Source organism: Pristis pectinata, chromosome 27, assembly GCF_009764475.1.
Source record: "Pristis pectinata isolate sPriPec2 chromosome 27, sPriPec2.1.pri, whole genome shotgun sequence".
Lineage (NCBI taxonomy): Eukaryota > Metazoa > Chordata > Chondrichthyes > Rhinopristiformes > Pristidae > Pristis > Pristis pectinata.
Window position 1 is genome coordinate 24312518 of NC_067431.1, and position 14224 is coordinate 24326741.

At 38.4% G+C, this 14224-nt stretch overlaps 1 protein-coding gene across 3 annotated transcripts in view; it reads right to left on the reverse strand.

Moving 5' to 3' along the window:
- The window catches only part of sik3 (SIK family kinase 3), a 244102-nt gene that overhangs the window by 110070 nt on the left and 119808 nt on the right, over positions 1 to 14224 (reverse strand). For all 3 annotated transcript variants that reach the window (XM_052039992.1, XM_052039991.1, XM_052039989.1), the window contains exon 3: positions 9430 to 9493. In XM_052039992.1, the coding sequence (XP_051895952.1) occupies positions 9430 to 9493 (64 nt within the window). The remainder of the gene's footprint in view (positions 1 to 9429; positions 9494 to 14224) is intronic.

Consider the following 14224-nt stretch of genomic DNA (forward strand, 5'->3'; position numbering starts at 1 on the left):
GTCCAGCCATGTCAACACTATGGCCAAGAAAGCACATTAGCACCTCTACTTCCTCAGAAGGCTAAGGAAATTCGGCATGTCCCTGTTGACACTCACTAATTTTTATAAATGTGCCACAGAAAGCATCCTATCTGGATGCATCACAGCTTGGTACAGCAACTGCTCTGCCCAAGACAGCAAGAAATTGCAGAGAGTTGCGAACACAGCTCAATCCATCACGAAAACCAGCCACCCCTACACTACCCGCTGCCTCAGAAAACCAGCCAACATAATCAAGGACCCCTCCCATCCCAGTCATTCTCTCTTCTCCCCCTTCCATCGGGCAGAAGATACAAAAGCTTGAAAACACACACCACCAGGCTCAAGGACAGCTTCTACCCCACTGCTATAAGACTCTTGAACGGACCTCTTGTATGATAAAGATTAATTTTTGACCTCAGAATCTACCTCGTCATGGCCTTTGCACCTTATTGTCTACCTGCACCGCACTCTCTCTGAAACCGTAACACTATATTCTGCATTCTGTTATTGCTTTTCCCTTTGTACTGCCTCAATGTTCTTATGTTTTGAAATGATCGGTATGGATGGCATGCAAAGCAAAGTTTTTCCACTGTATCTCGGTACATGTAACGATAATAAACTAATTACCAATTACCAGGAGGAAAAGGGTGAACTATTTAGCCTAACATTAGTGGGGAAAATGCTGGAATCTATAATGATGTAATAACTAAACATCTGGAAAATCATTAAAAGGACTGAGCAGAGTAGACATAGACTGAATGAAAGGAAAACTATATCTGACTAATCTTTTGGAGTTCTTTGAAGATATGATGTGGAATAGATAAGAGGGAACCCAGCTGATGCAGTGTACTTGAATTTTCAGATGCCTTTGATAAATTCCCAAACAGGAGGCTAGTCAGCAAGAGTAGAGCTCACTGAATTGGGGGTTATATGCCAACGCAGTTTGAGAACTGGTTAACAACAAGGTTGAGAGTTTCTCAGGTTGGCAGGCTTCTGACAAGTGGAGTACCAGATTGGAACAGTGCTTGGGTCCCAGCTGTTCACAATCTTTATCTATATTTTGGCTGAGGGGAGAAGTAGCATGCTGCCAAGTTACTCAATGATACAAAACCAGGTGGAATTATGATGAAGAGGAGGATGTAAAGAAACTTCAGGGGGGGGGGGGGGGGGGGGGGGGAGACAAGGTAGTTAAATGGGCAACTGGAATACAACATGCAAAGATGTGAGATCGTCCACTTCAGTGTAGAAAATAGAAAGGCTGAGCATTTTTTAAATAGATTGGGAAACAATGATGTGCACAAGTCATTGAAAACTGACATGTAGGTGCAACAAGCAATTAAGAAGGTAAATTGTATGCTAGGCTTTATTTCGAGAGGATTTAAGTAAAGTAAATTTGTCTTGCTGTAATTATAAAGCACCTTGGTGAGACTGGATCTGCAGTATTGTACACAGCTTTTATCTCCTTTCCTAAAAAAAGGACGGATTTGTCATAAAGGGAGGGCAGTGAAAATTCACCAGACTGGTTCCCAAAATGATGGGTTTGCCACAAGAAGAGAGATTGAGTAGGCAAGAGCTATATTCTCTACAGTTTAGAAAGAAGAGTTAGGGAAGATCCTATTAAAACTTACAAAGTTCTTTCAGGGCTTAACAAGCTGGAGGATGCTTCCCCTGCTTGTGGAGTCCCAAATCAGGGATCAGTGTCTCAGAACAAGTGCTATGTTATTTAAACAGATGAGCAGAAATTTCTTCAAGCAGGGGGTGTCAAATCTTTGAAATTCTCTATCCCTGAGGGCTGTAAAGACCTTTAAAACAGAGATTACTAGATTTCAGGATATGGTGTTGAGGTAGAAGATCAGCCATGAACTTGATGAATGGCAGAGCAGGCTCTAAAGGCCAGCTGGCCTTTTCCTGCTTCTAATTCTCAAATCTTATGTTCTGCAATTTTCCCCTTCCCATACAACTCAACCCCACCAACATACACTACTTGTACCAATCCACATCAGAACCATCAAGATCAAATGTTGCTCTCTGAATTCTGATTCGCCATTCCCCAATCTCTACCTACCAAGACTAGGACCTGCTCCTAATCCCCCATAAGTACCAAGACCATTCAAGTTCCCAAGCCGTGGTTCCCAACCCTAAAACACCCTGCCATCCAGTAGTTATGGTAGAGGGCTAATCTCCTAAACAGTCACTGATGCCAAGCTGCTGATCCTTTTTGATACATCTGTTAGGGTGCATTAAAATGTCTAAACAATTAAAAGTGCAAGGAGTGAATACTGATATCTGTTGAGCAAAGAGCTAAATAACCTAAGTCTTTGACATGACAAGTACTTTGACCCTCACCACATGCCTCTATAAATCCTTTAAAGTGAAAACAATGTAATTTGGACACTAGCTTTGAGTAGAAATATTATTTTGCCAATTTATTAAATTAAACAATAATACTTTTAAAATATTTAACCAAGAGCTGGGAGGTTAAGAACATCTCTTTCTACTTTCTCCTTCTCCATCATGTTAAAAGAAATTCACGTTCCAAACTATTTTCCAAATGGGCAAATCGTTTTATTTTCATATGGTAATCGTTGTAGTCAACCTAAAATGAAGTTTCAATCCATGATACTGGAACATTTATTTCATTCAAAGAAAGGGAGTGCGAGGCCTGGAACGTGTGTGTGTGTGTGTGTGTGTGTGTGTGTGTGTGTGTGTGTGTGTGTGTGTGTGTGTGTGTGTGTGTGTGTGTGTGTGTGTGTGTGTGTGTGTGTGTGTGTGTGTGTGTGTGTTTGTGTGTGTTTGTGTGTGTGTGTGTATTTAGAGATAATTCCATGATCCCATACTTTAAGGGCCAATTCCATATTCACACAACCTGGGTTAGGATAGGATAACATACTTCAACGTGCAATCTTTATGACCTGCATTGGGGAAATTATTTGCAAAATTACTCCAACTTTTTCACGTTACTCCTTAATAACTGACAAACAAAAGGCACAAACGGATCTTTGACAATTTATGTAATGTTTCTATTTACACTAGCATTCACTTCCCTCCCAACAGCTTTATTATTTTTTTCTCTCATTATGATATGCCCCACAAAAAGTACACTATAGAATGTGTTCATTTTGGAAATCCAGATAAATGAACACTGTACAATTCAGTCAATGACTGCAATGATTGTAATTCAAACTTGGGAACCTGTGTCACATCCCAACCTATACCACTTTGAAACAAAGATAAAATTAGCCTTTGCTTGGTAGTGCTTAAATGGACACGATAGTAAAGGCTGTTCATTATGCTCCACCCCAATATTCAATCCCATTCAATGAAATGAACCCAAGTATTAGATGACTGATATTACATTGTCCATTTCGCAAAAGTGACAAAAGACAAATTTCTGTCACTGACAGGAAACTTCAAGATCTTCTAAGTTTAATGCAAGTATGGTACTCTAAAAACAGAGAACCCTGTGCAATCTCCTTCATGTGACTGTGGAATTTGCTCAGTATATGCCAGAGTGCTGTATGTGTGCTGTTATAGATGGGCCTTTGTACAGTGTTCAATTAAGCTGAGCTAAAGGAATGTGACACGTGCTGTTCTGTAAACATTGCTATGCTAGTTTCCATCTTTCTTCTATGCCTTTATTATTTATTTTTTAACAAAACTCAAGACAAGGAGCTATTTATTATAAAGTTCTAGCTTAGAGCTAAATAAAAATACTGTGCCAGTGACAAACAGGCCGACGTGTGCTTGGAGGACAGTATTTCAAATATACAGATATATTAATTTTACAGCTGTGAACACTTTCACATATTTTCTGAATAATTAAGAAATCTATGATTAGAAATATGAAAACTGAAATGTTTTCTCCGGAGGCATTTAGCTTCTTAGAAAGCCAAACGTAATTACAGGGTGGCATTTACAAACATATAGCAATTATTCTGACATGATACAAATCTGCAGTTAGCATTATATGACAATGTGAGCACTGGAGAAAGTGCAGACCAGATTTACAGAGTAATACCACAAAACAATGGGAATACGTATTATGAATAAACAGACTAGGTCTCTTTTCTCTTGTGAAAATAAGGCTAAAGTCTTTAAAATTATGAAAACTTTTCACAGAGTGGATACAGGGAGAGTGTTTCCACTTGTGGGGATGAGCATAACTAGACGCCAACAATATGAGACTGTTATGAAAATTTAACAGGAAGTACTAAAGAAACCTCTTTATCTGACAGAACTTGCTCTCGTGAGTGGTTGATGCAAGTAGGATAGATGCATGTCGGTGGAAGCTAGACTGGCATACGAGGGAGAAGGGAATATTGATAAATTTAGCTGAGGAAAGATGCAGGTTTTGAGTGGAGCATAAATTCTATGTGGACTGGTTAGGGCAAGTGGCCTGTTTCTATGCAGTACATTCTATATTATACAATGTAAAGGCTAAAAATATACCATATCACAAGACCCAATTTGTTGCATATTGGCTGCTGGATATAAAGAAAGGTTTCATTGTTGGGGATTTGGGAGAATGGTGTGGAGGGGATGGTGAAAGTTAGGCTTGCATTCAACTTGAGGAAGGGGGTAGTGAGACTGAAGGAGAAGACATGAGTTTGTGGGGCCCAAGGGAAGAGCCATCAAGACAGGCAAGTATGCTGCTTCAGGAGGCCCTTTCTGAGAAGGATCTCCAGCCGTGGACTCAGTAGCTTAGGATTTCCTCAGGCAGAATATCTTTAAATGACACCAAAACCATGCATTATGAAAGCCCGTTTTTGCATGAGTAACCTGTCCTTCCCCCAGGTAAAGCACGTGTGGTGGAAAACTATGGAAGTTACATCAAAATGCATGCAAGGCACCAATGGATACCCTCTTGCATGCCTCCATTCTTAAATGCATGAAGTGCAGAGAAAATCTGGAAGGAAAATTGAGACTTTCCTTAACAAAGACATTTTCATAGAAATTCACTTACGCAGTCTACATAACACTGCCGTATGTGATGGTATTTCTAAGCAATGAAATACTAATGAAAGGACAAAAAAGAAAATGCCTCTAAAAAGGGATTTGAAAATTAACCACTTTTGAATGAAGTCAATATTGTTCCACTTAGTCAGGAAATTATTTTATTTTACAAGTGTTCCAAGCCATCAAATTGTTCGATGTTTCAACAACTTTAACATTCTAAATATAGCACCCGAATACCACTTTATGACATCAGAGAGAACAGAAAGACTGAAGGATTGATTACTTGCCAATTAGTCAATTATTATTAGCTTCATATGGTGAATTAGTTTAGTCTAGGCTAAAACTGGAGGAAAATGCTGTATGATAGATATTGTAATTTGTCAAATTATTCAAATATGTTTTAATATTTTGATAGTAACAAACACATTTTTCCAAAATTAAGATAATTCAACATTGAAGGGACCCGACTTCCAAAATATCTTTTTTTTAATGTGCCGGCCTGAATTTCTGTCACAAAATCTTCATTCTGCAAAATTTATATTCCGCAATTTTCTTAAAAGCCCAGATTTTGCTGTTAAAGGTTGAGAGCCATGGTGGTCACTGTTATTTATCGGAGATACCACAGCAACATCAGAAGAGGACCAGGTGAATTCAAATGCCAGTTTACAAAGGTTGCAATCTAATTGTGCCACCTTTGCTGTTAACTTGCAAAAGAAAAGGCATCTCACTAACTCTTTGGCCTTCAAAATGCGCTGAATGGCATGAAGCCCATGTATGTGTGTCGTTGACACCAACTAAACTTGCCTCAAAAAATTTTTGTATTTCATGTTTGAATATCCTCTTGAGATAGAATCTAGTTACAGGAGAATGCAGTGCTTCCCTTCAGTAATATGATTGCTCTTCAGATATCATTGCTCCAGTTGCCAGCCCCTCAGTTCTGTCCTGTGCAACAGTAGATGGCATCCTTTTCAGCAATACAGACTCTGCCTAGATTTTTTTAAGCACACCTGGAATGCTGAGTGACAAGAAACCTCTGAGTGCGTGAGGCCTTGGGAAGACATGGAGATCTGTGGTTCAACAGGGCTGGTGGGTGGGAGGCAGAAGGGAAGTTGCTGAAGGAATTGAGCTTGGTCTCCTAGTGGGGGAGGGGATTAAGATATACTTTTCCACCCAGGTGATTGACATGGAAAATCTTAGTGACATTTCTCAGTTATGTCCTGGTTTGAAGTGAGGATAGGCATGAGGCCCACAAGGACACAATGAAGAAATGCCTGTTAATCACCTGGGAGGCCCAAGAATTACAAATCACTAGCTCGCAACAAGGCTGGTCACATAGCCTCTTCTGAATATGACTGATCAACGAGCCAGCACAGAGTTCACCATCAGCTTGGCCTGCTAAATTCATTGGAAGTTTGGCAGCTCGCTGGCAATAATCATATGCTGCATGTTGCTGCTGCAAACTAGACACAAGTCACGTTAAGATGTCCAATTGGACAATCCAGCCCAACTTATTGCCGGTTTTGCAAGGCCAGTGGACTATTTTTTTTCCATAAGAAATTCAATTAGGGCAATATGTATTGAGATAGAAATCTGTCCAATGTCACAGCATGAATTACCTAATATTGAAGGAGGGGCATTTTGTACTCCTCTTTAATTCAATGGAACCACATTAAGAAACTAAAGTTTAACACTCATGTGCTAATATAGTACATATACAGTGCTTGCAGCTAAGGATGAACATCTATCCCATTAGATTTTATTGAAAGGTCAGGCATATACCTAGCAAAGATGACAGATTCTTATTTAAGCTACCAAATTAGGAAAGCCAAGGAACTGCAATGGATGAGGTCAACGATAACTAATAAATAATTTTCTCTTCACTGTTGTTTGACTTCAATCTCAATGAGAGAAACAATGAGTTAAAAGGGCTTTTTGTCAAGATAATCCTGGTGTATTCACCAAGAGGCAACAACACTGAAGGATCAAAAGATTCGGTCTTCTGAAGGGCTCAGTTATAGGACAGAATGCTAAAATAGTTACTGAGACTCCTTTAAACCAACCAGAACCATAGATATTACCCTGTTGTAGGGCATATTGCCAAATGTGAGGGATAGTATGCATAGTATGTGAGATTTGGTAATATCCTATTCACAATAATAAAGACCTGCTTTGTTGCCTGGTCTAAATAGCGTGGTTTATCCATTATGCAAGCTTCCAGCTCAAAGGAAACAATTCACAGCACAAATTAATTGCCACAGAATGTATCTTCATATTCCTTGGTCTATGTGAGACTTTTCCCAAAAAATACCTTTAAGGTAGCACTGTAAGGAATGAAGGAATATCCCATAGTTGATCCATTATTATAATTTTGTGAGAGTGAAATAATTATAGATATAGATAGCCTTTAATTAATCAAAGTTTGTAAGTTCACTATAAAAATGTACAAATGTAGTGAACTAGCCTTCTGTAGATCCAAGCTTAGTTCTTTAGTCATATCTCTTTTTGCTGAATATAGCAAGTTGTGGGATGATTTCTCTATCAACAAAATAATTCCTAAATGAAGGAGAAAACAAGCCCTTATTTATAGAAAATCAAAGCAGCTCAAGTAGGGATAGGAAGCAGATGCGGAAAAATTTCTGACAGATCACTGATTTCATTAAATGTGTGTAAAGGCATTCCTTCTGATGTGGGCTACCACAGCAGAAAAGTATCTTATAAGTAGAATGATGATGAGCAAAAAAAAAATAGGAACTTTGAACTGCAGACTCTTGGCATCTCTCAAATGTAGAGAATCAATTCACACAAAACAATGTATCATTTTTAATGACATCAGCTGCTTTGGATCAAAGGCGAGAATACAGGCAAACATCTTAGAACCACAGATTGTTCACAGTCAGTAAAATCAACTGACCCAGAAAGTAAAACAGCAGCCTTGCTCATCAATAAAACTGATAGTGAGAATCATCAATTTATTGGGTATCTGAATGTTTTTGAAAAGTCATCACATTGCTGTCAATTTGATTTGCAACTCATTTTTTTAAAACAATATTTTCCAACTTAAAATCATTAAAAACTGAAAATTTCAAGAGAGAATTGGAAGTGGATTCTCATCCTTTTTCCAGAGCCAAACAGACTTATTCTTCTTCGGCTTTGTTCCTTACATCTCTAAACATGGATGAAAAAATTCTAACAAGAAAATGATTATCCTGATTGTTAAAGTAGCTCAAGAACAAGTGAATTCTCCGCAATATTTAAATATTTTTTTCGATATCTGGCTTTAGGATAGATTCACATATTCCTCCTTCATGACACTATATTTTTGCAAATAGTTTATCTAACACTATCCTGGAACTCCAGCATTGTCTGCACTATTGTTATAGCTTCTAGTGGAGATCACCTCTTTTCAACCCTACTAATATTCTTATCCAGCCTCCAAAGACAATTTAGTATTAGAATACAAGAGTTTTATAGATATGTAAAAATGAAATTAAAATCATTACTGTATTAGTACCTGGGATGTAGGACAGTCAAAAGTTAAGAATTCTAGTGAACTTTTTCTTACAGTGTCTTTAATTTATACCTATTTTTATCTCATGTCAACAGTAATTATATTTGTATCATCTTCTGATAAGGACAACTTGAGCTAATATTCCAATCTCTGATAAGTTTATTTCCCACAGTAAAATTGGGAAGAAAGTAACTTGCAATGCAACAACTACACTTCTGCTATCAGGAATTTAACTACTCTGCAAGTCAGGTCACCCAGATAGTTCAAGAAATCCCATTTTGTGGTAAAAGTATGTACTAGATAAAATTACTATGAAGGCTTTTCGTAGTCATATCATGAACTACAAACGATAGGTGAATGGTTGTTCTTTCATAACTTGATTAGCCAAAGGTGGCCTATCTTTAAAAAAGCTCTTACAAGGGACAGATAACTCAATAGTTTTCTGGCTGGATCATTGGCATAGGAGAGCAAACCAGACATTAAATAACATGGAGGAGAGTTAACTAGTCAAATCAAAGCAGTATCACTAAAATATTAATAAAACAGATGAAAATTAACAGTAACTGTAGTTTGTACTGATAGGTTAAATGACTACTGCAAATTACTCCTTAGTATAGGTATGTGAAGAAAGAATCATACTGGAGTTGTTGGGCATATGAGAGACAATAAGTTGCATGACTACAGGGAAATACGGAGGGGAAATGAGACCAGTGTGATTGCTCTGCTGGAGCCAGCAGAGATATGATGGGCTTCTGTGTCATAATAAGTAATTAATTGGAAAAGACTGTTGATCTCATTTTACATATAATGAAGTAGAATGTAATGATCGACTATTTAATTCAATATGTCTGATTTGATGCAAATTCTTAGCAGCATAACAACAGATGATCAGATTTGTTGAAAGATTGGAGCATCCGTTACATATCAAAGATAAATACACTCACCAAATATCTCTCCGCCACTTGCATACTCTGTCACCAAATAAATCATTCTTTCCGTCTCCATAACCTGTGGCACAAAGACATAGAGAAGCCAAAGTTAATACACCAAAATTAAATAATAACGTCCATAAAGACCAGCAGGTGATGGTGGTTAAATATACAACATCAACTTAAAAAGCAAACCCCTTCAATTCATATTTATAAAACTGAATGACTTCCAATGTTGCTCACAATCAAAAAAATTACTCTTCATGCAACTCTCTTATTCATAATTTTTATGAAACTCACTTTATCATGTTTTCCTCCACTTTCTCCCCCTCTGTAATTTAAAATACACTTGATTTCTCACTTTTCTCAGTTCTAATGAAAGGTCATTGAACTGACACGTTAATTCAATTTCTTGCTCCACAGATACTGTCTGATCTGATGAGTATTTCCAGTATTTTCTGTTTTAACTCCTTTTTCCATCCTCCAACTGAGGTAATATCTTCTGTTGTATTTATCGGTGGAAATGTGGGCCTCACCCTTTATCTTCTTATTAGTTTCTTCTCTCAGTGTCCTAATACTGGTATTCTCCTGCCCTATGTATATAGTACATTGTTTATATTTTACCCTGTATTTGATTGTACTACTTTAAATCTCTAATCCTTTTAGTCTTTCTTCCTTTCAAAACATCAGATAATTTATATCCTTGTCACATCATTTATTTAATACTCCTGTATAAACTTCCTTTGTTACATTTATCTTTCAGACTTCTACTTTTCTTGTATACACTTCTAATATTCTATTTAAATTCACCATTTAATTCTCCATTTCTATACCTGCAGAAATGAGTTAAGGTAAAGGCTAGGATGGAAGCGAGATGGAATGAGCCATTAAACTCATAAAACCATCATGCTTACAGGGAAGTGAGATTTGGACTGTGGAAAACAAATGAGTTGGACCCCTAATACATGACAGTGCTTAGAGAGAAAATTCTGGTTATGGAGGCTCAGTCACCTGACATCTCAGTCCTGTAGGTATGCTTAGAAGGAAAGAGATTTGAGATAGATGCAGCAAAGAGAGTGAGAGAGTCGGAACCTCAATAGCAGGCAAAGCTGAACAGATTTGGATTCAAGACAGCTTTGAAGCATAGCAATTCAAAAACCAGTTGCACAGGAAAAATCATAAGTAATATACTTTTTTGAATAAAAATAAGACATCTTTCTGTTACCCAGAGAAGCAGATTTCATACACCATGAATTACCATCATTCATACACAAGTCAAGGGCAATTGTGAAAACCTAGCCTAAAATCTTCAGTCAATATACCTTCTATTATGCACTTTGCCTAGTTATTTAAAAAAAAGAGCAAGAATAAATAGAACAGGGCCTTATGAAAACAGTTTACACATGAACAGCAATGAATAGCAGAATGCAGAGCAAAACTGAAGTATTCCCAACTTTAGTTCAAACCACTAACACACCCAACAGCATTTGACATCTGTTGCACAGACCATTGCCTGTGGTTTGAAACACCAATAGATAAGTGTCCTCATTCTGTAATCCCTAGCCAACAAATAGAAGGAAATATTTTTAAAAACCATGTCAATACTATTGACACGTTTTCAGTATTGCAAAGACACACCCACTACACTGAAACATGGCAGACACCAGACAGTTTTAAATCTCGAAAGAACAGTAGAAATGCACCATTACGTGGTACAGTATTTTTGAGTTTCATAGTATTACTGGATGAAAAAGATTTCTGTGATGTAAGCTGCCATCTTTTACTCACGTAATTAATGCTCACTGGAAGGGAAAAACACCAGTGCAATACCAAAGAGAATATTAGGGCAATGTAATGTAAAATCTGTATCAGAAGTCTGTACTGAAAAGCTGAGTCATCCTAACCCCCAAGTATTGTCCTGCAGTGCACATTTCTTTTGTATTTAAGAATTGCTAACTATATGGCCTGGAAAGGAATACAGTGATCTATGTCAAAGTTCCCCCTGAGCAGTAACAGAGGAGATTGTGCTCTTGGGGCTGTTCTCAGATACACATACTATCTATTCAGTGACAGACACACATTGGTCTGCCCAAAACTTGTTAGCTTTCCAGTGCAAGGAGATGTCCACAAGAGAATCATGCCGACTGACACATACAGCTGCAGAAGTACGTGCTAAGGGTTGCACTGAAGCTAGATGCAGCCACTGCATAGACTATTGTCTAGGGTCCTGGCACCACAGTCCAATGAAGGGCTGAGCCCTGTGTAACAGCCTCTCAAGTGTTTTACTAATGCAATATTTAAAGATGAAACATTAGTGAAATTGAAATGTTGTAAATGAATGAAGTGAATTGCTTGGTGCAGTGAATGAAGATAATAACATGTCTCTATGATATTATGTTATATATTATGAATAAAGTACATTTTGGAAAAAAATCCTCTCGATATGATAACAAGTAATGTTCCTTTAAAGTGGTCATTTTTTTAATCTAAATGTTAGGTTAGGTATGTTAAGCAAATGTTTATTGTTTTATCTGACTGGAACAGGACATTGCAATGAAAACAGAGTACAAAACAATGGTTGAATCAAAGTAAATGCAGATTTCATTACTTTAACTCAACCCAGAGTAAAACTGCAATCCAAATACCATTCTGCTTCTAAAAATACATATAAGCAGTTTTAAAACTGTACACTGTGGTTCTTTTACAAGAAATAAGCAGAAAATATGGAAATAGAAGATCAGGCAGCATCTGTGGAGAGAGAAAGAGAGAACATTTCTAGATGAATGGCCACTGATCAGAATTGACAAAAGGCCAACTACATGAAATCCAAGACACTTATGGCACAGAATGAGGCCATTTGGACCACCATATCCACACTAGTTAATCCCACTTCCCAACTCTTGTTCCATTGCTCTTCAGGTTTTTTTAAAAATGTGGCTAGCATTTCAGGCAGCAAGTTCCACAACCCCAACAGTTATTGTCTAGAAAAGTTCTCAGTCCCACCACTCCCACCCACCCAATCCTTCTACTAATTAACATAGCTATGTCCTCCACTTACTGACCTCTCTGATATGGGAAATGGGTCCTTTTGTTTCCTGCCTAGGCCTCTCATAATTTTAGATACCTCAATTAAATCTCCCCTCAGTTCCAGTTGTTGCAAAGGAAAAAGAAACAGCATTGACTGTTTTTCCTCATAATCATAATTAGGCAGCCCTCATAAAACTATCCTCCATGCACCCCAACACTATCACACATTTCCCAGTTTGTTCAGTAAAAGTGTACAGTCCTCCAGCTGTGGGATAACTAATGTTTTATACAGTTCTAGTGTGACCTCCCTGCTTTTGTATTCCATGGGTCAGACTCCCACACTTATTCTGACTACACATCCTCCCACTGTGTCTCCTATAACAATACCATTCTATTCTCCCAGTTTCTCAGACTCCATCACATCTGTTCTGACAATAAAACTTTCCAGATAGATGCTTCTGAGAAGTCTTCATCACATGTTCCTATCCCCCCACCCCACCCAAGGTGACAGGGCTCTTAATCATATCTGCTCCACTTCTAGCACTTCAGCTCTCAACCCCTCTCCTCCCACCAGTGACCACAATTCTGCTAATGGAAAAAAGATAGGACTAGTCCACAAATTAAAGTCCTCAATTGGGGAAGCCTAATTTTGATGGTAATAGGCAAGAATTTGCAAAGGTTGACTGGGAAAGGCTGTTAGCATGTAAAGGAACATCTGACAAGTGGGAGGATTTTAAAAATAAGATAGGAAGAGTTCAGGGCCAGCATGTTCCCATTAGAGTGAAAGGCAAAGCTGGCAGGAGTAGGGAACCCTGGTTGACGAGAGATATTGATACTCTGGTAAGGAAAATGGAGGCATATGTCAGGTTTAGGCAGCTGGGATCAAGCGAGTCCTCTGGGTATAACAGATTGAGAAGTGATCTTGTACCTTTATTTAAGGGCTGCAAGGACAAGCCAGGGAACTACAGGCCAGTGATCCTTATATCAGTGGTGGGAAAGCTACTGGAAGGAATTCTGAGAGACAGGATTTATTTGCATTTGGAAAGGCAAGGACTGGTTAGGGGTAGTCATCACTGCTTTGTTCATGGGAAATCAAGTCTCTCAAATTTGATTGAGTTTTTTTTTAAAAAAGAGGTGACCAAGAGGATTGATGAGGGCAGGGCAGGGCTGTGGACGTCGTCCACATGGACATTAGCAAGGTCTTTGTCAAGGTCCCACATGGTGGGCTGGTCAGGAAAGTTAGAACACATAGGATCCTGGGTGAACTAGCCAATTCGATACAAAATTGGCTCGGTGTTGGGAGGCACGAGGGTGGTAGTGAAGAGCTGTTTTTGCAGATTGAAGGCCTTTGACCAGTGGTGTGCAGGGATCAGCACTGGGTCTCCTGTTGTTTGTCATATATATTAATGACTTGGATGAGAATGTAGCTGGCATGATTAGTAAGTTTGCAGATAACACTAAAATTGGTGATATAGTGGACAGTGAAGGTGGTTGTTTTGGTTACAACAGGATATCGACAATTGGAAAAGTGTGCAAAGGAATGGTAGATGGAAGTTAATCCAGACAAGTGTGAAGTGATGCATTTTGAGAAGTTAAACAAGGCCAGGACATAAACAGTGAATGGCAAGGCCCTGGGGGTGTTGTTGAACAGAGAGACCTAGGGATACAAGTACATAACTTCCCCAAAAGTGGCAACACATGTAGACAGGGTAGTTTAGAAGGTGACTGGCATGCTTGCCTTCATCAGCCATGGCAGAGTATAAGAGGTTGTGTCAGACTTGTA